This window comes from Buteo buteo, chromosome 26, assembly GCF_964188355.1.
Source record: "Buteo buteo chromosome 26, bButBut1.hap1.1, whole genome shotgun sequence".
Classification (NCBI taxonomy): Eukaryota; Metazoa; Chordata; class Aves; order Accipitriformes; family Accipitridae; genus Buteo; species Buteo buteo.
In genome coordinates, this window is record NC_134196.1 from 16,889,767 (window position 1) to 16,917,684 (window position 27,918).

Consider the following 27,918-nt stretch of genomic DNA (forward strand, 5'->3'; position numbering starts at 1 on the left):
CACAGAAAAAGGAAACCGAAGGTCCTACAGCCCTTCCCTTGAAGCTGCAAAACAAAGACCAGTCAACCTTCCTTTGTTCATTTTCACACTTTTTCCAGAAATTTGCATTGATGGGGTGGCAGAGGGGAGTTGTTTGAAAGTACTGTTCAAATAAAAACCCACCTCAAAGAATCCCACCACCATCTGTTGCAATTTATAAGAGAGGTATTTTAAACCATACAATCCCCTAAGGCATGCTGCTCCTCTCACTGGCCCCTCTTGTACGATTCAGGGAATTCTGCCTTGAGTAGCACCAACACATAGCTACATCTCAAGGAATCAGGAGAGATAGGAAGACAAATGTCTGAAGTCAGTGAGCGTGTCTCAGCGTTTTGTAAATTCTGCTACTGCCCCGATTTTGCAACTTTCCTGCAGAAAACCCTTGGGCTGAGGCAGGCACGGAGAGATGATGGAACATTAACTTTTCCTGAAGTAAACAGCAGGCTACGCACCAGGGCAATGCTGCCCGAAGCAGCTGCCAGCAGGTCCGAAGGGCAATATATACTACCTGGGGACAGGGTAAACTGAAAAACCACCCCAGTGATGGCAGCTACAGAAAGACATGGACAAGATGCCTAACACCTCTCCTCTCCCACAGCAGGAAGGGTGGAGTAGAAGTCTCTGACAGCCTCCCCGCAGGAGAGGCCTCTCCTGCTGCACCTTGTTTTTACCAGCAGAGCTCTGAAGGATCTCTCATAGCCACCCATAGAGCAATTGGCTCTGCGCCTACCTCCTCGGAGCAGAACTGGGGAAGCCAGGAAGCCCAAGCACAGGTGTCTTAACCTATGACATGGCTGAACCAACACAGTAAGGGAGCAAAGGCTCCTGCAAATTCATCAGGTTGAAAAAAAATGCAGTGGTCTCCTATGCAGAGCTTCTGAAAGACACAGACTCCATGAATGTAAGTTAGCTGGCTGTCCCAAAAGAAGGTGGGTTAGAAAGAAAGTGCAGATCATCATCTGACCTATCCCACAGGGATTAAGATAGAAACATTGGCATTTGAGGAAAGGAAACGGCTACAGAGAGTAAATACTCAGGGCAGCAAGTACCTGCATGGAGAGCAGGTAAGTAGCTGTTATCTGACAAGGGAAATGAGTGGCTGTAGGAGGTACCAGAGATCAAAGATACAGTAAGTAGAGCAGGGAGGAGATTAAAGGGCTGAGCTGCAGACACCCACCCAACCCAGGCTGAGTCAGTACAACAGCATGGAAAAGACCAGGGAGAGCTCAAACCCTGGTGGAAAAGGGTGTCCTGCTGCACCCAAGAGACATGTAAGCAGAAATCATCACAGGGAGCAAAAAAACAGCCAAGGTAGGGCTGGGCAAGAGGAATCAAGAAAAAAGGTACAAGCCACTGGTGCAAGTGGAAGGCAAACATAGTCACTGTTCTACAACCTAAGTACTTCCCAGCTCTGCAAACGCCTCAACATCAGGGTGCTCTTTGGACATGGCAATGGTCCACCATGTCAAACAAAACTGTCTTCTAGCAAAGTCACACCACCACAGCCTCCACACCCAGTGGAGGAAACACTTTAAAGAAGCACTTGGGAAGCCATTTATATTGTATCCCGGTATAAATGCCCAGTGGTCCAGGACATACAGATAAATTGTCCTCAACTCAGGTTAAGGATTTGCTATAGAAGGCCAGGAAACAGTGCTACACTTCTGACTTCCAGCTCTCCAGAAGCCAACTCCATCCCAGGGAGGGCTCTGCCCTGGCTCGCAGCTTACCCTGCTGTCTGGTTTAGTGTAACAAATGTGGTTTGATCTCCCTGCAGCTGCTGCTGTCTTCCTTCCCATCCTGCGCCACTCTGAGGGCACAGAAGAAGGTAAGCTATAGCAGCCTGGTCTGCAAAAACATCACTTCAATCCTCCCTTCTTTAGAGAGACTATTCACACTGCATAACAAGCAAAAAAGGAAATGGAGATAAAGAAGAGCTGACTGCAACTAGTCAACAGACTGGTAAGTCAAGTAGTATAGTTTGCTCACTCATACAATAGAGTAAGTAAAAAGAAAACTGGAGGCAGTACAGCTTGGTGACCTAGGGGTATCTAAAAGAACAGCAAAGTCGTTTGCTGCTACCTTGTAACAATGGAGATGAGTCTGTCTCTCCTCACTGTGAAAGTCAAGGAAAAAAAAAGCAACACTTCACTTTGACAGTTGAAAATCTAAAGGGATTTAGAGTGCATGTTAAAAATCAAATGGAATGCCGATTCTTTTCCTACAGAGGTGCATTTTAATTCACCCAATGCCCTCAAATACCTGGAAACGGCCATCACTTCTAGCATTCACATACCACACCTAAGTGTCTCAGAGGAAGCTGCTGGGTGTCACTGACCAACTTCAAATTAAAGCATGACAAGTCAAAAAGCAAGATTGCTCCTATTGCTATGTGTAAAGCAAGCTTCTAAGAAAGCACTTGTCAAGCCCATTTGTTTTTTTAAATACTACCTGTCACAACAGCTAAGCCATTTCAGGAAGCGTTTAAAAAAAGAATAAGCTAAACATAGTGCTAAATTTGAGGCTTACAGACCTCAAGTGCTTTTTCCAAATTACCTTTCATTTCAATATCACATTCAACAGGTCAGAATATGGAAAGGCTTTTCTGAACTTCAAGAGTTTGAAACCTGATTTTCACAGGTGTCAAGTGCTTGCAGTTGTCATCAACTTTTCTGAAGGTGTAGGACAAAGGGCTGTCAGTTGTACTAAAGAAAAAAAAATCCTTTAATCCTTTCTAGAGAAGACAAACCAGTAACAACAAAAGTTATTTGCACAGTAAAGTCCAAAAGGACTATGAATTTAAAAATTAATACTTAGTCTTGTGTTTACATTTAATACCACAGTGTGCCTGCAATAACACTGAAAACAAAACACCCCTCACCACTTGCTGCAAGTTTGGTATTAGTGTATATTTCATATGTCTCAAAACATATTTAAGCTAGCTTTAGCAGACAGACTCAGTATGTTTACAAATTACTTCTGCATAGTGTAGATTACATGCTGATAGGTATTTTCTCAGTACTAAGCAATGAATGGTTAGACTTCAACAATGAAATAGTTTCCTTCTGATCAGCTGCCGTTTGCAGTGGCAAAAGTGAAATATGAACGTATGGAAAAAGACTACATGGTAGTTTTGCCTCGATTTTTTTGTGCTTTAAAATAAAAAGATAGATTTCCTGCCATTTTTAACATGTTATCCATTGCCAGTTTAATTTTGCTAAGAGAAGATTCCTCTTCAGTCTGTCACTTTGACTAGCCAAGAGAGAAGATGGAGAGCACTTAAAAGAGTTGTTTATGAGATGACAAATGCTTCGAAGGACCTCTTAGGTATGTATTAGAATATCAATTTAGACTAGCAGTGGAAGTTACTTCTGTAAGAGACAACTCTCCATTAGATCTCTCCAGAAGATAGATAACACCTTCAGACTTGAAGCTGTGCATCCAATTTAAGATTTCCCAACAGCAAGTAATTCAAAATTGAAGCTACCATTTATTTTCTTAATGCTCAAGACTTACGAGCAGTAGGTAGCACTACATGGTACAGTCCATCACTTTAAACCACCATTAAGAAAGAAATTAGGGTTTTTTTCTGGTGGTTGTTTTTTTTGTTTTTTTTTTAAACATTATATAGCCAATTCTCTACTGTGGGGAGCTGGAAGGAAAATGCGGGGAGAGGTGAAGCACAAGCAGCGAACAGTATGATGCAAAAAACACCCCAGGTAAGTTGTGTCTACATTCTGACATGGCTGGTACTGAGCTACTGTCAGTAAGCTCTGCTGAACCTAAGTCAGCTCCTCCAGACACCAAGGCATCACTGCAAAGAGCTACAGTGCAGGATGTAGTCCATGCATTACAAAACTCTCCACACACCAACCGGCCCTCTCACATCCCAGGCATCTTGACTGGCAAGGTTAAAGCTCCAAATGGAGATACACTCTTTTCTGCTGGCAGATGCTCAAGCAGCCTCACTCCCTCTTTTTTCCTAGATACATCATCTTACTGGAGTTCCCTGATCTTTATATACTACAGTCCCACCAAAAGCTATATGTATTGGCATAAGTGAGGGATAGAACGAACCAGTGTTACACTGGGCAACACAGCCACCAATTCACGTCACACCACACTCTTAATGGCTTTTATTTGCTCTAGGGAGCTAACACTAAAGCATTATCACCCAGACTTGCTCAAACATGAGTGTTAAGTTTTCCTAGGTGTGACACAACCCAACAACTTGCTGCTCTCAAGGACAAAGGGGATATTCCACTCCCCTTCCCTATAGCTGTGACATCTCACCTCCTCCCTGGGTCTCAGCATTTATCCAAGCCCTTGGTGAGGGAAACTCAGCTCACTAACCTGTCAGAAAATTAACTCTGGAAGAAAAGCTAAGCAAGCAAAACAAGGTCCAAGCAGTACAGGAGGCAGGGCATGGACGGAGCGCAAGGTTTTTCTTCAGCAGCTTCCACCTGCTCTACCCAGTTAACAACTTCCTGACCCAATCACACCGTGTTAGCCAGATGTCCTATAACAAGGTTTCTAGGGTTTGGGTTGGTCATTTCTTAAAAGCAAGAAATTAAAGGCATTTCCATGCAAAACTGGAGATAACATGCCCTAGCCTTCACTGGAATCCTTTACATTACTCTTTGAAGAATCTATCCCCCCCCCAAGTTTGATATGCTCTCTGAGCAAATCAGTAAGTAAGGAAAAAACTCAGTATGTACAAGTTTAAATCTAAAGATCTGGACCCATCAGATCCAGAAAGGAATTCAGACTTCAGGCATACTAATGTGGGTTTTGAAAGAGGATTTGTTCACCACCAGTGAAGCTATTTGGGAAAGTGCATCGTATTGACTACACATGCAGAATTTTTTCCTTCCTAGTTTTATTTTATTCTTCTCAACGTCAGAGAGATTGAAGGTCTTAAAGAGCAGCTCTAGTAGGAAAGTACAACAGACACCAGGACTGGAGCTGCTCGTCTCATCAACAGGATACAGCCCAAGAGCCCAAACAATTACAGAAGACAATGTCAACTGCAACAGCCCTGTGGCTGGACAATCCTTGTCCAGATTTGCAAGCCCAGAACAGCAGGAGAACTTGTAACTACTGAGGCCAGAGCTATTAGGCATGCCTAAGCAGACAACCAACAGCCTTAGAAATTCAACGTGCACCTTCAAACTTGGCAACCCCCCTCCCAGTTGAATTTTTTTCACCAAGAGCTAACAGACAACCTCACAGGTTACCTCTGCACCAGAGCAGAGTCAAGCCTGTGTGGTTTTCCCACTCTAGTCCGTAATACTTCTTCAGTCACACGACACATTTCCTCTGCAACTAGATTGAACTGTCAGCTCTCCAGCAAGGGACAGCTGTGATGTCTAATAGATAAGCACCATTCAGATTTTGATGTGGGGCCTGTAGTGAAGAGAATTAGTATCGGAAAACCCTACTTGAAATGACGCAAATCACCACATGCCCTTTATGATATTACAGGGTCGCTAAGTTTCATGCATTCCAAAACTTTCATACACTCACTTAGAAAAGTATACACTTAATGAATTTAAATGCAAATCTTGTGTGTCCAGTAGTTGACTATTAACATTAAAAACAACTGCTACTGGAAACAAATAATAGGAAATGTTTATCCAGAGAGTATTTTAAAAATTACAGAACTGCAAATGTCATACTGTCCTTCCACATTCAGAAGTATTTCCTTTATTAATCTTTCTAATCAGACTTAATGTTTAAAGAGTTTCCTACTTTGCTTCATGATTTGCCTATATATCATTTGTTTATAATCCACCCTACAGAATGAAACCACCTTTCTTTAAAGCATCAAAGCCAACTTATGCAGTTGATCAGATGTGACAATGAAGCAACACATCCTCAATGGGAAGGGAAGTATGGCTATAAAACGCAGGCATGCAGAAGATACCGAAATTTAGCCGGATGACAAACTTGAATATTGTGTTATTTTATTCAAAACTACTTTCCTGCTTTAAGGTATCTTTACTGAAACTACAAATACTCCAGCTTTCCTCAACAGCCTCTCAGTTTACTGATACCTTATTTTTAATTGTACTCTGGGGTAAGAATTTAACATGCTTCCTATCAACTTGCTGCTAAGGACAAACATAGCCATTTGCATGATCCAGCTAAGACATGTAATCAGCTGCTTACAAGAACAAAGAACTTGAAAGGAATCCTGTTTTCCAAAGATTGAAGTGGTAAAAGCAGCAGAGGAGGAAAAAAAATAGCATCCTTTGCTCTGATGTGTAACGTCTATTGCATATGACTAAACCCTAGGTCATACTTAAACTTCAGAATGAAAACTTCCCCCCCCCCCCGCTTTTGAAATACAAAAGATTGCATCAAATGGAAGGACATTTTGTATATTCACTTATAAACCGAAGTTCTCAACCTTGTCCCTCTTACATCAATTGCTGGGTTAAAAAAAAAAAAAGATAAAGCTTATTCAGGTCAGATAATTGCAAAGACCAAGATATGCTGTTCCATTTGCTTTATTCTAAAAAAGACTGATGTGACTAGGATGAAGACAGATTTGGTCTAGTTCTCTCTAACAAAGGATCTTCTATGGTTTGCTTCATCTGGAGGTAACTAGCCTGGTGAAGACCCCTTCAGTCTCTGCCATACATCGCAAAACAGACCTACACACAGACTTTTCACAAAAGGTATCGTGGGTTGTTTAGAGTACTGATGACTAACAGATTAAGCTGTTCCAGAAAATTAGTTCTGTAGAAACAAATTGCCTCACTTCTAAAAATCATTTCAAAATCCCATTTCTCATTAGAAATAACTTCCAATACCATGCAAAAGGTTTGTGCTGTGAGAGCTGAGGGAAGGAGCACACAGTGATTCTGAAGCAACCAAGGGAAGCCAAAGCATGGGATGGAAAGCCAGATGCCTGCTTTAAAAGAAAGCCAAATCCTTTGAGGTTTATAAATTCATTAAAGATGTATCTGTCCATTTTTATCTGTGTCTTGTGATAGGAACAGTTAGTGGAAAGCAGGCATTCATAATCCTGCCAGAATACAGAACAGGCCCGCTGCGGAGGACAGCTAGCCCAGGAGCTTCCCAGCCAAAAAAGCCCTTTGAAGGAGGTCCTGCAGCACTTCATCTCAGAAGAGCAAGGGCTGAGAGGCACAACTGGGGGATGGGAAGGAAGCTCGAGTATCTGCCACTCCAAAGGGAAAGGAGGTAAAGGGGTAACCTCTGTACTGCAATAAATACACAAAGTCCAGGGAAAAGCTAATGCCAAGTCTCCTTCACTGGGAGCATTCACAGCTCTCTGCTGTTCTCAGTTAAAAGCAGATTGCCTTCTTTAACTAGGCAGACCCTGGACTGTCTAGGGCAAGAACTGAACTATGCCAAACAACAGTGTAAGAGTAAACACACGTAGGATGCTTACTCCTCTCTAGATAAACACACAGAACTGACAACCGCACAGCCTCAGTCAGCAGCAATGGACACAACCCATTTCCCTTCCCCACAGGGAGCACTCACAGGGTGCCACCAACGCCAGAGGGAAGGCAGAGGAAGGGGCTGGAGGTGCAAGCCAGAACAGAAATGTAAAACAATGCTCCTGCTATAGTCCCTGCCATAGAGTCCAAGCTGCTGCAGGCCATACAAACAGTCTTATTTACACAACTTTTCAAAACTTCCAGGTCCTCCTTTGTTCTAAAAAAGCAAGGCTGTTCTAAAAACATTTTGACTCAAATGACCCAAGGTCAGGGACAGCATCAGCTCCATTTAATACTGGAAATTCTTCCATTAGCCTCTGAAAGGGCAACAAAAAAAACCCAAGTGGTTTGCATGCAAAGGAACTAACAAAGCCTGGTTTCTTGCTTACAACCTACTTGTAAACTAAACTGCACAAGATTTTCACATGGATGGCTACAAAGGGGCAAGTTGTGATTGAAGTTCTTTTCCCTCCTATGGATTACAGACCTTCTCTTTTGAGTGGCTGCCCTGATGCCTCCAATGGCATCTGTTCCCACTGCTGGCCTTTCTTTTGGCCGGAGCACCAGCAGGGTCTGTCTGCAAAACCTGCTTACAGCTTTACTGAAGATCTGTAGAAGCTTCAGTACCTGCACGTTTCCACTGCTTTGTGAGACCTAGTCAACATGTTACCTAAGCTTAGGAGAGGGAATGGAAAGATTGCAAGTAGTCTCACTTCTGCGGGAACCAGCTAGAAATGGGCTGCCAGGATAGTTTTAAGATCCTTCCACCAGCAGCAAGTCAGGATAGGTTTTGTGTTCAGTTATACCTCCACCAGAGCAACGATTGATTTTGAAACAGCTACACACTACCTTGAGAGACAGCACAAACACACTCATATTTCTACCACCCATGCTTCTACCTGTGCCATGCACAGCTTCCAACATCCTCAGACACCAGCCAAGGGCTCTGCACAAATGCTACAGATCTGTTAATGCCACATGACTCTCTTACAGCAATGAAAAGGAAGTTTAAGAGTTTCAGAAATACCACTCTTGGAGCTTCTTGCAAGAGGCTACTGTTACATTGGTAGCGTGGACACAAAAGCACAAAGCAGAAATTCCTCATGCACTCTTGTAAGTTGTGTAAGTATTCAAATAAAAACAGAATACAATTTATTTTGCTCAGAGAACTAATTTTTCCTCCAGAGACGAATGTAAGATGACGAGTCACCTTGAAAATAAGTCGTATCATTAACACAGAACATTTTCAAATTAAGAGGAAAAAAAAGAGACGCCATCAAGGTTCAAGGCAAAAGAACAAACTGGAACCAAAGAACAAGACCTCCTTGGAAGGAGAGCTTTAATTGCATAGCCTTTGCAGCAGGGAGCGGTGTGGAGAATTTGAAATGGGACACAGAGCTATAATTGCATGGGCATTTGCTAAGTAGGTCTGTGTATTCTGTTGTGCAAAAGAATAAAAAAACCTCAAGAGATAAGCACTTCAGTGTGCACAGAGCTTGGACACCTTCCCAGAATTCAGGTCATAAGCAAAGACCCTCATATGCAATGAAGGGTGCCAGAGCAAACACTTCCATGCAACCGGTCTGCATTTGTCTGTCTAGCCAAAAATTAAATGATGCACTTTTTTCTTTTTATTGGCAAAGGCGCAATACAAAAGTGCAATTAGTAAACAGCAGCTTTACAAATTTCAGTCTCTCACCCACTTTCACACAATATCACTGTATGTCAACACCCAAATTTTAAATACTGTTATACTTCATGTATCTGTTGTGTTAACTTGGGGCAGGGGGGAGGGGGAGAGTAAAATCCTGCTTTCTACATTTACTTTCAAACAAGTTCTCTAGAGAACAGCCAAAGTATCCCAAAGCCTGCTGGAGAAAGTCAGTTGGATTCCCGGCGCAGTCACGCTCTGATAAAAGGAGCTTCAAATTCAGTCTCAAACTACATCTTAACTGTATCAGCTTCATCCTGCAAAGGAAGTTAAGGGACTAGCATTAGGCTGTGGTTGCTAGACTTCCGGCTTGGACAAGTATTTTAACCACCTGTCCATTTATCAGCAACCATCTTCAAATCTCCAAAAGAATAGCAGCCAAAAAGGTGGGATTCACAGTTAATAATTACCCAGTATACCGGTGTTTACAAACAGGCTTGCTTAACAGAAGTCTGGTAAGTGGTATCGATAATAATCTGAAAAGCATTTGTATGCAGCCAGGTATTGTTTTGTGATCTCTTCAGGCATCACAGCCATGAAGTAAGAGGTTTAAAAGCACACAAAGTACTGAAGGTTGAATTGATGGTATCGGCTCAAAGCCAGTCCAGCCAGTCCTGACAGACAAAGAAAACAAAACAGGCGGTGGAAGAAAAGACAAAAAAACCCCGCACACCTTTCTCCATACATAAGCTGCTCTCATAAGCATCACTGTTTGTATAGCACAGACTCACAGTTCCTTCCAGATCAGGTCACCGTTCATCTTCAGAGCTCCTGCCAACCCATCACCTGCACCGCTGCAACACACGCCACCACCTCCACCTGGCCGCCAGCCCTGTTAACTACCCACAGCACCCAGTGTCTGTGCAAACCTCCACTCCAGTTCCCAGTGGGAGCAACCTGGGCCATCCTTCTCCTTGCTGTTCAGCTCTCTGGACTCCTCTCGCCCAGGATACAGGGCCTGGCACACCGCCTGCCCAGCTCCCCACACCACTAACCAAAGCACGCTGGAACGCCCAAACTACAGGGCTCACGATCTCCTCTCAGCCCCAGCATCCCTCACCCACACAGAAGGCGACCCGGGGCTCGCCCCTTCTTTCCAGGCAGCTTGGCTGTACAGATGCCTCATCCCCCACCCAGCTCACGACAGAACTCTCTGGAGAGCAGGGATAGCCTCCTTTTCCCCAGGCCATGGCAGCAACCCCCTGTCCCAGCCTCTTGCCCTGTTAATGCTGGCACACTGCACTGGGACGGGGGAAGAGCCCGCTGGGAGCGGAGGCTCAGCCACAGCCACACAGGCAGGCTGGAGCACGCGAGGGGCTTCTTACCTCTGCTCACATCATCCCCTTTGCTCAGGGTAGATGTTTAACTCTTCATGTAGGTGCTACACAGAGAGCAGCTTTGAGCCAGGGAAGAAGGAAGAGACAGCGGCCACACGATTTCCCCCGGTCTCCTCGCCCTGCCCAGGACACACCTTGTCCCCGGAGGGCCAGACACACACATGCTCTTCCAGTCCAATGGCTGCTGACGGTCATTCCTCCCTCTTCCAGCTCTCAATAAAACACAAGAGACTTTGCAATTAATTCCTAAGGGACATTACTAATTGGCAAAACCAAAATTCATCGTACATAAATCTAAATATTTATACCCATTTCTCAGCGTCCCACTGCATTGCATTCATCTAAGGGCTGAGTTCAGAGACTATTACAAGAAGAGGTTGCCTTCAAACTGCCAAATGCTTTCAGGTCTCAGCTATGTCAGTCAGGCTTTGGTCCTTCTGCTCCTGCTGGTGCTACCCAGTCCCCTGGTAGCCGTCCATACTTGTTCTTTGTTTGTTTTAACAAAGTACCCAAAGCAGATTCATACACTTGTAAGAGAAAGATCTAAGAGAACAAGGAAGGGAGGGAACATCTCCTGTCTCGCACAATAAAGACAACCAAGGTTAAAAAAAATAGATCTAACCTGCCAAATGATGAGGTATCATTTTATATATTTTTTCAATTTTGTACTTTCCTTATGTTAATAGCATACACAGCTCTGCTATTTACCATGATCCTGACTATATTAGTGCCTTACTCATCTGAGTTCTGTCCTATTTTTCATTGCTGGTCTTGTGGGGGGAGAAGAAAGAAGAAAAGAAGGGGGGGGGCAGGGAAAGAGAGAGGAAAAAAAAAAGAGCAGTGACATTGCCTTCCAGTTTGTCCAGAAACTTATCAGGTGATGCTCTCCCTCTTTGAAATGAGCAAAATAAACTTTGAAACAGTCAGGAGTCAGGACACTCAAATGTTCCCATTTCATGACTAGGGAAAGGCAGGAGGTGTGCACAGCCCAGCCTTCTCTTCTTCCAGTGGTCCAACAGCTGAGCAAGACCTCCCGCCAAGAGGAGCTGCCTCTTCTCTTGCTGTAGCTTCTTTTTCACCTGCCTTTCTCTATGTCTTCCATCCAGTAAAAGATACTTTCTTCCTCTTAAGCAGTCATGGTGTCCAAAAAGCTGCCTATATTTACACTTATGAAAACAGCAGTAACTGTCATGCCATAACCAATAAAGCCCAAAATAACAAAGTAACATCATGGCACAAGGTTGATTACTGCAATAATTACCACAGGCAGATAGTTTCAGCTGTGAAACTTTTTATGAAGTGGCATGAAAGTAGATACCAATCACGCATTTGTCAAACATTAATAAATCCCTTCCAACCTTCTCTCAAAACTGGCAAGCAAAGGAACTTACTGCAGTTTTAAAAAGCAAGCAAAGGACTAAGACTTGATTGCCATTAACAGGCTCACACTTGCAGTGGAAAATTCTTATAACTACTTGAGACTGAAGCTAGTCAAGGTACAGGAAAGACTGCTGTTACCTTCTGGTGTGGCATAACATTTAAAATACATTTCAATTTGTTTAAAATAATGCCCTCAACTTTATTCCCTAGATGGATGAACTGGCCTGTAAAACCTGTTACAGGGAACAATTAAGGAAGGATTCTAAAGCCACAGAAAATACAAAGAGCTAGAAATACACAAATGCATGTATTTTTTAAATCAGGAATCTCAAGTAAATCCAAGGTTTACACTGCAATCCTATTTGCTGCACTACTTTGCCAGATACTAAAGCACAAACTATTTTTTCCATTAAGCAATTTCTACTGCTTTCTCCTTGCTTATCTCCTTTCAGAAGTGTTATTAATTAAAAAAAGAGAGAGACAAACCAAACCCATACAAAACCAAAAAGACCAGACTTTTCCACCTTCTGCTTACCTGTAGCATCTCTATCCAATTGAGAAATCTGTCCAAATGCTCTAAGGCCTGTCTTCACTGCACCATCTGCTGAGGCTCTTCCTCCCAAAGCGCAGCTCCGCAAGGTAAGCCAAGCCCAGACAGGGCTTCTTGAGGTCCCACCCTCCCTGTCAGCCTCCCCATCTGCACATTCCTCCATCTGCTCTAGCACCAGAACTGCTCCTCTTGCAACCACACAGAGATCTGGATCAAGGAAGGCATCTGGCAAAAAACTAATTAGTTTAAAGTGAATCTGCAGTGGAACCACACCCTCTGCTCAAGCGACGGCAGCCACGCTCTAAAACAGCCTCAGACCATCCACCTTGTAGGTGTGTGGCTGGGATGTTACAGGGCACGACCAATGGAAGTAGGATAACTGCTCCATGATACTCCCTTTGTGTTCTACCTTGCGAGACATTGCTTGTTCCTCTTGGTTCATAGGATAAATCTAGAAGACTGGAAACCTGGCTGTGCTCAGCACCCTCTACAAAGTGTCCAGAGTACTGTAAGTTGCACCACGCTTGTGTTTTGACATAAGTTACATCTCATGAACCAACTTGTGTTTAGTATTTAGTTTACCATGTTCTCACCAAAATGTTTTGTACACATGTGCTTCAATGAAAGTGGAGTATGGTGAAGTCATGAACCCAAAAGAAAACACTACCTACCTATTTACAGATAGCTTGCGTGGATCAGCAATCCAATAACTAATGTGGGTAACAACTTATACCAGAGTTAGACTTCTTTGTGAGCATGCACTGAGACCGTGAGAAGAACAAAAAGAGGGAACAGAGCAAGCACTGCCCAGGGAAGTACATCCTGGTACACGTCTGAAAAGAGAATGGGATCCAATTGCAGCTCAGAATTTCAGTAGCACATCCCTGCCAAATTTCAAACTTTTTTGCTTGCCTTTGTTGGGAACAGTCAGATCAAAGTTTGGATTTCTCTAGGAGGGCATAACTGAGGTTCATTTGGCAGCATATAGTGAGGGGACAGGGAAGAACGAGAACGGATCTCTGGAAGAACCTAAAAAAAGCAATTCCTTCCCACATCCAGGGAATGGCACCATGTTTCTAATGATTGCGCTTAGCACACTGTAATGCTCCTACCTTCAAGATAATGAGATACCAATGCTAGTACTAACAATGCTGCTGTTATTATATATTATAATCCTTATAATAATAAATACTCCTCTGCTGCCTTTTGTTTCTGACACAATCGCTACCAAATGTGAAATGCCTTCTGAAAGATTTTTTTTTTTCCCCTGTATCTTCCAGATCTGTCTCTGAAGATTAAAACATATAGGTTACTACTTGTATAAGAGGTTAAATCCAGACACACAGCATGGAGCTCCCATCTTGAATTCTCCACATAACGTTTTCACAACTACATAGTTCAGTAAAAGCTGTAATATATTACAAGATTTTTCCAGCATTGGCCATAAAGGCCTAGCTAAAACCAAACTCATTTTGACGCAGCACCCTTGATCAAAATTCAAGGAAAGGTGGGAGAGGGGGAGAAAAATAAAGAAAAAATAAAAAAGCAAGGGTGGCATACCAACATCCTTACTATGTACTTCACCAAGCTGCTTCACGAGCTGTTTTGAGCTATAAATCATTAGAAAAAGAAGTCTGCTACCAACTTCGGCTGTTACAGGAAAAATCACTAGGTTTATGACTTTATTTTTGCAATACCAAGCTATTTTCACAGAACACGCCATTTTACCATCTTGAAGCGAACACCTACTTCACTAATGGTCTATTATCGTCACAACTCAAAGCTACATCTTCATATTCCAGTGGTAACTTAAAAAACGCCTCAAGGAGGAAATCACTAAATCATTAAAATCAAATATGCTTTGAAGAATATTTGGGGTCTGTATTTAGGGGTGGGGAAAGATGTGCCTTTTAATTATTTTTTAATTAAATCAGCTGTGAGTTTTAAAGTTCAGAGCATTAGAAACTGCTTTGATGTTTCACTTCACATAATATCAACCTTTTAGCACAGTATAAACAATCATGTTCCCCCATCTTGAGATAAGCCTCACATCATGTGAACATGTAACTGAATCAAAAGCAGCTGTCAACTCAGACAAACCCATCAACTCTATCCATAAAATGAAATAACCTGTGATATAACTCTATTAATCATTTTTGCCCATGACTGGGAAAATGCATGCTGTAAGCAGAAGACAATTAGAAAGATACTAAAGGTGTTTTGTAACTTCTGTTCTATTGAAATTATCTGTAACATTTAAATCCTCTGACCTTCGTATTAAGGCACATCTTATCACCTCTCAGTTGTAGGAGAAGCAATAGAACTACAGTTTGGATATCCAAAACGCCAGTCTTCCTACAGCCATCACAGCAAAAGTCTTTGCTAGAAGAGTCCCTGAAGTCCCCACAAGTAGGATGACCACTTCCAGGATAGCATATCAAGAGAAGAAAATGCATTCTTTCCTAGGATTCAGCTCAGCAGGCGCAACACTCCTCCCAAAAGCTTCCATGTCCAACCACTGCTGCCATTGGGGGACACAGTAACAGCAACTTGAGAACCAAGGACACCCAACAGGAGTGAGCCAAAACAAAACAGTACTGCCAATAACTTCACCAACTGAAAACACACTTCACAAGTTCATCTCAGGCACAGGTGAGCACAAAGCAGGGGTTTTTGTGACAAAAACCCAGGATTAACCTCCCAGGAACCTCACTGCAATTTGGTGATCAAAGAGAAGTCAAACCAATTTGTATTACACCACCTGCCACGTTTCAAGCCAACTTACTTGATCTTCTGACAGCTGGGCACTTCTACAGGGTTATTGTTTTACAGACAGTTCCGTTCTCAATAAGAACTCGAGAAAGGTGTATACCAGGAATTATTTCTCTTGCATTTTATAACAAACCTGCCATCACAAAACCAAGGCAACCACAAATACCCTATGGTTTAATAAACCAAAGAGGAAATCCTGATGCAATATGCTCCACTAGCAACAGAGCCACTTTGATTTGACATCCATTGACTTAAGAAGCATCACTGGTTCTCTTTGTCAGCTAAATACTTGGCATTTATTTAGGATAATGTTATGTATGCTGTGATCAGGTCTAAGATGTAGGAACTGTCTGCACTGTGTGCTGGCTAATTGGCACCTAGCCTAATCCAGAATATAAAAATCTTACTGTACTAAGCACAAGCTGTCTGCTTCATTTTACAGATCAAGAATTTTGATGAGGGTGACAAAAAGCCAGAAATCCCACAGCCAAAATCACCTCTTGAAGTCCCCTTGCAGACAGGCTTGAGCTAGCAATAAGGGCATTCTCCCAATTCTTCTGCTCTTTGATAACAGTCTACTGGATATTTTCTCAATAATAAAGTTGCAACTTACAGCACAGAATTAAAAAACTTGTAGAAGATAGTCTCTTTAGTATACTTCAATTAAAACACAGTGGGTTTAGGCAAGTTGAACTTTATTTTGCCAGCATTATATTTTTTAAAAAGCAGTAAAAATACCTCCTAGGCAAGCAAGGGACCAACAAAAGTTCAGAGAAGTGGATCACATGGTCAGCTGAACACTAATACCGTTTTTCAAATTCTATGAAAACAAACTTGTTCCCATGAAGGCCAAATCAGACCCCAAAGCAATACTTTGCAGCTGATATAGAGAATGTTGAGAGAAGGTATTTAGATTTGTCAGCGATTCCGTTACAAACAACAGCAGCGCAAGTCAGTCTCAGACTAAAAGGAAAAAGGAAAGTAATTTGTACCCAAAGAATAAAACAGGTTCTCACTTGGCCAGGACCTTGAAGAAAAAGGAAGGGGGGTAGGAATCCTGAATATTCTGTTCAGGAATAATTCTTTACATACTGTCAGCAATGGAGCCCAAAACCAACTTAAGAAAGGCAACTCTTTACATAAATTAATTCAACTGTAGATTCAATGAGAACAGAAAAATGCAGTTGAAAATAATGTGATGATCTAATGCTGTCTTCTCAACCAGCCATATGTACATGCAGTAGTCTCTTACCACTACAATGAATTAAAAGGTAACTAAAGAAATTCAGTAATATTTTAAGAGTCACTTCCCCAGGGAAATAACTAAATTATATTAGCAAACAGAAAAAGATAGTACAGCCTTTGAACTCTGCAATGGTCCCACTCTGTGAGAATATCTTACCTCGCTGCTGTGAATCCATCCACTTAGGTGCTGAGATCCATTTTCTGGGCTCTCCAAGAGCAGCTAAATTGTTTTCATTATAGAAGGCGTTGATTAAGACTCCTGTCATTAGTCATCACCCCACACTGCAATTTCTTTGAAGGGAAAAAGGTGTTCCCTTAATTCAACAACTAAAGGGCCCCTGAATATCAAGTTAAGTACTCCTAGGATTTGGTTTATTTTAACCCGACCTGCTAACTCATGCAAAAACTGCAAACTGTCCTTAATATTAGATTTTACATCAAAATTAGCTCAAAGATTTAGAAACACTTCTAAATAAAGAAAACAAGATTTTAGAGTTACAAGGCTACAGTTTATGTAGACACTGCATAAGAAAAGTAAGATGTTAAGTTAAGCTCCATGAAAGCTGAGAGTATCATGACCAGAGGAATATTTCTTTAAGGAAAGATCAAGTTCTCCTTAATAAAGCGGACTTCTCTTGTGCAGATTACATGGGAGTCTGGTTACTGCTCGCATCAGGTTGCCTGCACAAGTGATGTTCCCCAACTCGGTGTCTGGTGTTCTTCTGCAGCCAGCGTTTGTATATAGGCACCCGATGCAGCAACTGCTCCAAGTATGAACTTTTGATTAAACTGTCCATTTTTGTATGGGACACAAGATATCACTCCCTGGTGCGGAAATATGAACATGCCATTTTTCAGCCTACACTTACAGCAGGACAGATTAATACTTTTTTTTTATTCTTTCAGTCAGAGCTCCTGAAAGATAATCAAGTCACAAATCAACTCCCTGTCTCAAATAAGACTTTTACCATGCCTCTAATGCAACCTGGTTAATTTGCTCCAATTTGCTCTCAGCAGCGGATAATTGCTCCTTTCTATCATCCTGCAGCAGATGGAGCAAGTCTTCTACACAAAGATTCCTTCCTTCTCCTCCTCCTCCTCCATTTCTTAACTATCAAATATGAAAGCAACACCTACTTCAAGCCTTTAGCTGCCAGGTCCATGTCTCATGCAGAGTTAAGGATTTCAGCAACTTTCAGGAGCATCACCTACTGAGGCATTTACCCCTGTACTATATCATGAAAAAAGAGCCATCACATGGGTCTAATTTTTGGACCACAGGTACTCCTGCTGCTGGAAATGGGGAGCCTGCATGTTTGACAGGATTAAAATGAACTTTTCTCCTGCTCATATTTCTGTTCCTTGGTCTTCAAGACTTAGGTTAAACAGTCTAGCCTGACAGATCCAGAAATACTTCTGCAGGAACACTCTCTCCCCACTGCTTTTCAAAGTTAAACACAAACGCACAGTAACAAAAAAAGGAGCTGCCCAGTCTTTAAGTCACCAGTCTGGACAGGTGGGGGATCAGCTCCTGCCGCTGGCTACAGCGCACACCTGCTGTGCACTTTAGGCACAGCCTAGGTCACCTGCCACACGTCAACTTTGCTACTACTAGTAAGCTAACCAGAAACACAAAAAAAGGGTTTTGTTTTTTACCCTTCATAAAGGATAACACAAGATGCCTGTCTATGCCTATACTACAAAATCTTTGCACACATCAATAACATAATAAAAAATTGTAATACAGTAGTTCAAATTACATCTGTTGTGAAAAAAATTGCACTGACTCTTATGCTGATCTCACCACAGCATTGAGCCTTGAACTTACTCATTTCAGACATTAGAACAAACAATGCAGGTCAGTTCTCCCATTGTGCAACACACAGCCACCATATTCTTAATCTTTTAAGCAGTGCCAAAGAATATGCCAGTTTCTGTACATGTAAGCATTATGGGTCATGCTGAAATCCCTAGTGCAGTTCCTAGAGTTTATACAGCTTTACTAGATGCTTCTCAGACGAACCATAAAGATATTTTGCAATGAAATGAGTAGCTGTGAACAAAAAGACTTCCATAATCTTAGCTTATGTATCTATAAATGAACACACTAAATCAAGCTGCTGGTGGACAGAACAGCAAGATGAGCAGGTTTTGTTCCTGAGAAGCAGAATTCTTCAGAAGAGAGCAACTCAGTAAAAGAAAGAAAAGTAATGCTCCAAACAAAACATCTGAACTAAACTCTTCCAAGTTTACAGGCTAGTGTGATCCTAGGCACAACTATGTTTACAAGTCACTGAGAGGAAGTCCTCTACCATAGAGGTTATTAGCCATCAATAAAGGTGTTAATCTACTTTTGCAGTATTAACAAACTTGATCTATCCCAAACTTTTCTTCAGGGGGACAAGCCAAATCATGGGATCCCTGCTTCAGTGGAAATAAGATTAAGCACTTAATTCTTTAGCAAACTACCGTCTTCAGTCAGAGCAGAACTTGATCTTCAGTTTTTATTATTGCTAACCAGGCTTTAGAGGGACCATATTGATTAGGTACTGCAAACACAAGATACAAGGACTGTGCACCATGAGGAAAAGTACAGCGTGGTTAGACTGTGTGTCCATGCACTTGATCACACCTCGGATCAATTAGGAGACAGAACACAAGATAAGCAGTTGTAATTATGGACAACAGGGATAACTATAAAAGATTACAGACAACTGCCTTCATAATTTGCCCCTACTGTATTATTGTATATAATTTCTAAAAGAAACACACTTGCAAACAGCATTTTCCACAATTACTTAGTGGGTAAAGAGCGAGATGGAGAAGCTGACAACCAGCACACCAAGTACTCCTACATACCCAACATTAACACTTGATGCTTCCTCTGAGGCAGATGAACCACTGCCGCTTTTACTATTATTTTCAGCACAGCATAGATTCCTCTGTATACAGGAACACAAATTCCTCTCCAGCACACACACAGATGAGTAACTAGAAAGTGATCTTAATTGCTACATAAATCACATGTGGCTACTTAGCATAGCCAAATACATGTCTGCATAGGAAGCGCTCTCCTCAAAACTGTCTGCAGTATTTCATCAACCTCACAAAAGAGCAAGTGCGCCAAAAAAACGAAGGAAAGCAGCAATTACTCATCCCAAGTCAATTCATACCTGTCTACAGACACGTGTGGACTTTGTTACAGGCACCTAAACACATACAAAAGCTGGACAATATCCTAGTCAGGTAAGCACTGCACTGGAACTGCAGAGGATGACAGCTTCAGTCCCATCAGGGCACGACCCTAAAGTCTGTGGAACATGCTGATTTTAAAACCTTTCCTGAATGCTGGTCTCAAAAAGTACAAATCTGTGTAGGTGGGTGGGTTGGGGTTTTATTTTGGGGGGGTGGTTGTGGTTGGTGTGGGTTTCTGGGGGTTTTTGGTTGTGTTTTGTTTTGGTTTTTTTTCCAAACACACACACTTTTCTTTTTTTTTTTTTTTTTTTTTTTTAATGTGAGTGTATATAAGCACACATACATAAAACCCCTACTATTTCTACCTGGGAGGAAAGTGCAGTACATATTGAACAGCCTGGCCCAACACACTGTCTGTGGAAGTCCCCAGGGCCTTAGCTGCCCGTCCATGAGGAGAGTTGAACAACAGAGACGTGTCACTCTCACTTCTCTCTTAGTGATGAGCTTGGCTTGGCTCACAAGTATACTGTCACCAAGCAAACACTGCATTACAGATCTAGCACTTCATCCAAAATCCTCTGTTAATCAGTTTATTTGCAACTATTAATCCAACACTGGTGCCACTGGCTTTTTACACAAGGGACAAACTGCAGTATCAGTTTTTACTTCAGTTTTTCTTCATAATTTTGCTCTTGTGGTGGCTAAATGTTAGCCAGCAAGAACCTCTTCCAAAATGGTTATTCTGATATTGTTCTTACACACAGATCTACAGTTTAAATAAGAGATCGTGAAAATGGGGTACCAAATTCCCTCCTTCAGTAGCTGTTTATGGGGTTTTTTAAATCTCTAGTGTATTCAGAGGATCCTGAGCTCAGTAGCTCTACAGAACACTTCCCTGAATTCACCAGACTCTTCAGTTAAAAACTCCTTGTGTCTGCATGTCTATTCACATGTGTCTAAAGAAGCCTAAGCCTAAAGATGTTGGACCATAAGGCTATAGGTGCCCAATACTTTCTGACTTCAGTGAAAGTTCAAAGCTTCAGCAGTTCTGCCCTTCTGCCTTTGCACTTAAAGCCACAGGATTATCCCAACTCAATTACATCACTTAAATCACAAAACACTCATACACACTAGGTACTCCTGATCTTTCCAGTCAGAAGCCTAGCTGCTGTACTCCAACACTCAGATAGGTGAATCAAAGTATTTTTTTCTCCAAATAAAAGGAGGAAAAAAAAAAATCCTGTGTTTATTTGGTGATATTCAAACAAATGTCAATAACAAAGCTAGTCATACATTGCTGGTGCTCCAGAAGTTTATGCTAACAGATAAGCAACTGCTGGAGATACACCTAGTATAGTATTAATACAATAGACTAAAGAAAAAAGTGGAAAGATAGGAGTCAGTCACCTAGTCTGAATACTACCTGCCACTATTGCTGCGCTCATGACACTTAAATTGCTGAATGTTAACAGCACTCATCAGATGTTTTAGTGACTTGAATTCCTCTTGAGACAGTATGTTAAACTATCTCTCCTAAACTTGTTTCTTAAGTTTTTGTGTGCAAGGAGTTACTATTTCATATAGTTAAGTCCCCAAAATTTAAACTGATGATTCTAACAACCAACTGCAATGATAAACCAGTATACACCAATCAGTGTCCTCTGCAAAGCATGTAAATCTCATCTCACCTCCAGAGGCTTTCAGACACGAGGAGGGGACTCGGAGCTCACCCCAAAACAGCCACCACACTCCTCCAAGCTACAGACGCACGCACACACACCACATCAGGCACTCCCGAGACACAAGTGAGGCAGAAACACAAAATGAGGACCGCTAGTTTACTCCCAACAGTGACATGGGCTTAAAATAGACACAATCTCTACCCCGCTTCATTCCTTCAACTCTTAACTTTCAAGTATTTCAGTTGCGACAATGTTTACCCCATAATATTCACTGACTGCCAGATGCATTTAAAACAAAAAAGAATGAAACATTACTGGATATTTTTAGGGTTTTGGTTTTTGTTTTTTTTTTAAATAAGTTTCATGACTACACATCAAACATAAACCTAAACTTTTTGGCTCCAAAGCAAGTCTATAATTAGAAGCCTCATTTGTTCTGGTAGTCAGGAGAGCCATTTTCCCTGGGGAATGTTACTGAAAGGAAACCCAGGAAGAGTTGTAACAGCCAAAACATGAAACTTTATTAATAAACGGACACTGGTAACACAAAGCCATCCTAACTAGACTTGAGCAGTTACAAATTGTGTTTTACCCCTAGAAACTGTTTTCTTCCCAAATAAAATGCTTTTTTTTTGTCTCTCGTCCTCTCAATGAAATGCCTTGACCCACTGTGCAAATTCACATGGAAGAGACCTAAAAAAGGGCTTCTGCACCCAGAAATTTGTCTACTTTCTCACAGCTGCACCAGCTCACCCATTTTAAAAAAAAAAAAAAAAAGTGCGCTACACCTTTGCCGGCAAAGCTCCTCTTCCAACAGTGGAATGATGGCTGGTTACCTTGCCAGGACAAGTTAGGGATGAGACTTTCACCTTCTGCCTTTTGCCTCTCCCCTTGATACCTCCTCTGCTCTTTTATCTGCTTTCCATTTCCAGCTTTTTTTACGAACTTCCTTTCCCACCCCCATTACCACACCTGCAAATTCCACTGATGTGCAGAAAAGACGGCCACAAAAACAATGTAATGGCAGGGGACACGGGGTGCGGGTGCAGGGGAAGGAACTAAGATGGCAGGCCTGGAAGCTGTGAAGACCGAGACCAGTTAAGGGGAAGAGAGAGGGGGAAATCAAATTTCAGATGGGGAAGGGTCGCAGTTGACAGCGAGGCAATGATTATGTTCTTGGGTGCAGGAGGAAACCATGCATTTCTGGAAACTACCAATAGAAGCAACTGCATTTTTCCTGCAAGCACTTTTGAAGAGCCCTGTATGAAATGGTGAAAAACAGAGCATAAACACACAGTTGCTTTTTCCTTTGAAGAGAAGAGCAGTATCCAAGTGCCAAGCTTCATATCTCCAAGCAGAACTCTCTCACATTTTGTATGCAAACTATTCACAATGAAATGCTGAATACAAGCTGCAGGATTTGCCCTCTTCTAACAGCTGCGATCCATGATCTTCACAGCACCACCAGCTTTTGAAGCAGTGTTTTCCAAAGCACAGTGGTGTCCTCTCTCGCAGACTTCTCACGTGTATGGGCAGTTACAGAGACAGATCTCTTTCACGTTTCTAACTGTTATAGCTACAGGGACGGGGGACACTGAAATTCACAGCAGGCAAAACCAAGCACAGGGATGTCCCCAAGTGTTTGCAGTGATCCTCAGGGAAGACAGGAGCTTAGCAAGGCTGGGAACTAACCCACACACCAACCACAACATTTGAAAAGCCACTGTCCATCAAGCCACCTGAGAAAGGAGAAGTATTGCAAGGATTTACATCAATCCTGTTCAAAGTGGGAGAATACAGAGAGCTGACAAAGGGAAGGGAAGGGAAGTGCAGAAAACACACAGGAAGATGTGTATCCCTCCGACATACTGTAGGAGCAGGCACGACTGTTTTCACTTTTCCTGAAAGGATCAGGGTGGGCAGGAGGAAAGAGGGAGAGAAAAGGGTCAGCTTTCAAAAGTTTGCAAATCATCTTTTGGCATTTTATCTACAGGGAATGGACAATTTCCAAAGGCTTGATCACACAGAAGCACGGGTCTGATCTTGCAAAAGCCCATGCACATGGATAACTTTACCTCACATGAATAGTCACACTGGCAGGACAAAAATATTTACAGTTCCTCCTTTTTCATGTATTAAATGAGTCATTGCAAACATGAAACAGGCCCACACTGAGCTTAATCTAACCTCCAATACTTAAATTCTATAACAGCCACAGAAGATAGGAAACCTTAAATAAAGCTAAACTTCCATGAACAACCACATAGCATAAAGCAGCCTGCATTTTATGCACGTTGCCCTCAGATTAAAGTATTTCTTGCTTAAGAAATTGCTTTGGGGCCACTGCTTGGCCCCAAAACACCATGCTGCCTGTCATACGCTATAATGGTTTTTATGCTTCAATTTTTTAAAAGTGGTAGAGAGAGAGGAAGAGACAAACCTTGAAGCACCCTAGAGAAGATAAGCCCTTTTAGGCAAAGCCCAAAGGTACCCTCATAAGATTTTTACACCAAAATTGCTATCAATCCATTAATCCTGTCTTAGCTGCAGAAACTGAGGTACATAAGCAAGCCCACCCCTGCCCCATTCAACGGAAAACAAAAATTCACACAGCTACTTAATTTCCTTTTTTCCGTCTTTTCTTTGGAAATTCATACAAAACAAGTCCAAACACTACTATTGAATTTTTCTGCAGGCACAGCTGCAAGCCAAAAGCTCTAAGCCATTTCTTCCCCACGAGAAAGGGGGCAGAAGGAGCTAAGACAGAGAGATAGAAGTAATTGCCAGCACTTAAGTCTTCTAAAAGAAAAAAAAAAACAGCCCACATTGCAAAACAGTATCTGTATAGTTGAGAAAGACACAGAAACAATAACTAACAGCTCCCCTCTTTTCTCTTCGCTCAAGGGGACATAGTATGCATTTTTTGACTAAACCTCAAATACAAACCAAAAGTAACATCCTCATCCGTACAAAGAGGCTTATTATGATTGTTATTGCTGGAAGGGGAAACTCACTCTTACTGGCCACATGACTGTTGAAATCTACATTCAGCATTGTTTGGGGTTTTGGGTTTTTTTTTGGTTTTTTTTTTCTTTCCTCTATAACTCAGCAGCTCAGAGCAACTGGTAATAACTTTATGACTAGAAACATTTAGCTGAGCATTTCTGACGCTGCAGAGTCAGCAATACAGATGAATTTGTTCCAGGCTACTCAATACATACTTAAACACGTACCCTGCAGCACCACACTGCAGTATTCTTTTGGGAAACATTACTAAAGCACAGTATCAAATTCTAGGGTTTTTTTCCATCCCCCCCTTGCTTGGAAATGTTAACATCACATACAGCAATTTATGTGTTTACACAATTTACTACTTACACAACTAGTACTTAGTAAGACAACTCATACAACAGTGTTATAAAGACACATGTATGTTTTTAGGCTCTGTATCAAGACCTGGGCCTTGTCACATCTTACACACAGCACTACACACAGCCTGACAGCAGCTAGGTATCTGCTCGCACAGTACCGTCACGCCGTGGTCCTCCTCTGTAATGGCCAGGTGGCAGCCAACGCCGGCCAAATAGGTTAGCAGATGAAGTTCAAGGACACTCAGCAGGGCTTGCCAACTTCCAGAGTCCCTCAGGTTAGTGGGAGGCTGAAACTCAAGATGGATGAGAAAAAGACGACCCCCGAGGAGGGGTGCAGCGAGAAGCACCCTGGGGCAGCAGCCAAGACCTGATAAAGAGCTGGTGCCAGCCTATTCGCACAAGGTGCCCAAGCTCAGGTGTAGGGAGAGGGTGTGCTCAGGCTCCCTGCCAAACTTTGCAAAGGAAACTGAAGCTCAAGAAAGCTCTGTGCACTTCCTTAAATGGGAACAGGAGTTTCCTGAGGGGCAGTTAGAGGGCTTAAGTTTTAAGCAAATCACAAACAGGGCACAACAGATGGAGAACCTCAGAGAAACAGAAACCAAGGTTGGCCTTCTGCAGCACAACATAGCCTAGAGGAACAGCTATGGGCAATGAACGATGGGTCTTGACAATCCCCAGGGGTGGACCAGAGGGCACCCAAGGTACCCAGGCTTTGACAAGCAAGTTTATAACTAGATCTCCATAGCAGCAGTAATATCAACACCAAAGTCCAGCGGGGAAAAAACACCAAAAGTTTGTACAAAGAAACAGGCGCTGAAGAGAGAGAAGCCACAGACACTGGTGGGAGCAGGGGAAGAAGAGCTAGCATAAACAGGCTCACTGGCTCATAGTTTCCTAAGATACAGAGCACCTCTAGGAAGAGGTCCTGCGCTTTGGGAAGAGAAAAAATGAGAGGGGCTGGACTGCTTAGCTAAAGAAACATGAGGTTTACCCTATATGGTTTAATGACTGCTCTGGATCGGACAGGGACTGTTCCATTTTGTATCCCTAATGCAAGTTTTGCTCCTAGGGGCTGGTTTTGTCATGGCAAGGCTTCCTCAACACACCAACACTTCTCACTCCGCCTGCAGCCCCGGAGGTCCTCCACTGAAATTTCAATGCTGACCACAAACAGAATTGGTTTTGGGTTTTTGCCTTGTTTTTAATCAGTTCTTCACTTCAAAGCCCACCTGCAGTTGATTTCCTGAGCCTGAATGCTTAAACCAAGACACTTAAACACTTCTGAGGGCCTTTCTCTGCCAACAAAACAGCTGAAGAGGCTGTCATTCATCTCGAAAGGAGCTCCGAGAGGAGCGAGGAGGCCGACCCCGCCGTACCCCAGCGGAGAGCTGCCCGCGCAGCCGATAGCAGGGCTGATAGCGCGGTTACTCACCACAGAAACATGTGATTTTTGACCACGTCCCCAGCCCGCCGGGCTCCGGGGGTTCAGACTCGCCGTCTGGCTCCCTCAGGCCGGCTTCCGAGCGCGGCACGCCGGCGGGCTCTCGGAGCTGGCGGCGGCGCCTCCTCAGAGACCCTCGGCCGCCGCTCCGAGCCCGGGGAGGGAGCCCCTTCCCCGCCGCCCCCCTCCCCGCTCCGTCCCGGGGCCCGGGCGGCTCCCGTGGGGGAGGGGGGCGGCGGACACGTGGAGGCCGAGACCGGAGGGAGGGAGGCGGGGGGGTGGCGGCCCGGCCCGGCCCGGCGGCAGCGGCCCCGCGGAGCGAGGCCGCCCCTCAGCCCCGCGCACGGCACTTACTTGCGGGGCGGCCCGGCTCTTGCCCGGCGGCCTCCTGAAGAAGGAGGTGCGGGCGGTGAAGAAGAACTCCTCGGACTCCTCCTCCTCCAGGCTGCTGTAGCCGCTGCTCATGCTGCTGGTCCAGGTCATCGGCGGCGGCGGCTGCTGCTGCTGCTGCTGCTGCTGGGGCCGGGCGGCGGAGAGCGCCGTCCCGGCCGCCGCATGGGGCCCCGCCGCTGCCGCTCCTCTCCCAGCGCCGCCGGCCCCGGGGCGCAGGAGGAGGAGGAGGAGGAGCGGCGGCTCCGCTCCCGCCCTCCGCTCCCTTCCTGCCCCACAAGTTTCCGCGGGCAGCGCCGCTCCGAGCCCCGCCCGCCCCGGGCAGCAGGTGAGGGGGCGGGGGCCGACCGCTTCCCGCCGCCGGGGGCCCGACGGACCGGCCCGGAGCGAGCGGGAGGGGGTCCCGCCGGCACGGCGAGCCCGGGTGCTGGGTGCCACGGGGGGGGGGGGGCGGCGAGGCGGAAGATCAAAGCACGGGCGTGGGCTGGAGCTCCCCAGCCCCCCCCGGCCGTGCGCTGGGACCTCAGCACCCCCTCGCTAATTACAAGCAACGAGGCAGCGGAGGGGGCGCTGGCTGAAGAAGGAAGTTCCCGAACTTTTCCCCGGTGACTACCTGGGTTCCCTTTCGTACGCGCCTTTAAGAACAAAGTTGTTAAAAAATAACCACTGGCAAAACAACCGCACGCCGTTCCCGTGTTGTTCTTCTGGTAATCCTTGAATTTAAGCTTTGCCACCGGTAGCCGTAACAACCCTGAATTCCCGCAGCTGCTGTGGGTGGCTGGCCCTGGCCTCCCCTCCCACGATCAGGCCCACAGACTATAAAGTCAATGGAATCCATCGCCCCAGGATGTAGCAAGGAGCCAGGCTTGTGAAGACTCAGCAGAGATTAGATATGTGTAGAGATAGGAAAAATATCCAGAGCTGCAACTGGGAAACACGTTTCAAAGCACAAAGGTTCTGACAAGATGCAGGGCGTACATCAAACTCGTCAGTAATGGGGGAAATGACAGACAATGCTTGAAGGTCAAGTCACTCCGTAATTACCTGCTTCAGAGTTTCTCATCTCTTCCCTCAATTTACCTAGGGCTGGTCACTGTCACAGACAGGATACTGGGTTTAAGGTACGGCTTCCTAAGGCTACGCAGCTGCCCGAAAAAGCAGACTTGCCCTTCCTGCACGCCTCAGCCCGGCATTCCTGCCGTCCCCCGTGCCACGGCAGTGGTCCCAGGGGGGGAAGTGAGTCACGTCGGCCACTCGCTGCTGAGCAAACCCCCGGAGAAGGGGCTGTGGGGATCAGGAAGGAGGACAGGCTGCACCTTTCAGCAAGAGCACA

At 43.9% G+C, this 27,918-nt stretch overlaps 1 protein-coding gene across 3 annotated transcripts in view; it reads right to left on the reverse strand.

Annotated features, from left to right (window-relative positions):
- Window positions 1-27,028, reverse strand: part of RASSF3 (Ras association domain family member 3) — a 53,832-nt gene extending 26,804 nt beyond the window's left edge. Inside the window, exons 1-2 of one of the 3 annotated variants that reach the window (XM_075057816.1) lie at window positions 26,550-27,028; window positions 24,913-25,041 (exon numbers count right to left, since the gene is read on the reverse strand). In XM_075057816.1, the coding sequence (XP_074913917.1) occupies window positions 24,913-25,041; window positions 26,550-26,678 (258 nt within the window). In that variant the 5' untranslated portion in view covers window positions 26,679-27,028. Of the gene's footprint in view, window positions 1-12,474; window positions 12,672-24,912; window positions 25,042-26,549 lie in introns of those variants that run through there. The other 2 variants (XM_075057818.1, XM_075057819.1) reach the window with 2 other exon arrangements.
- Window positions 27,029-27,918: the final 890 nt, after the last annotated feature.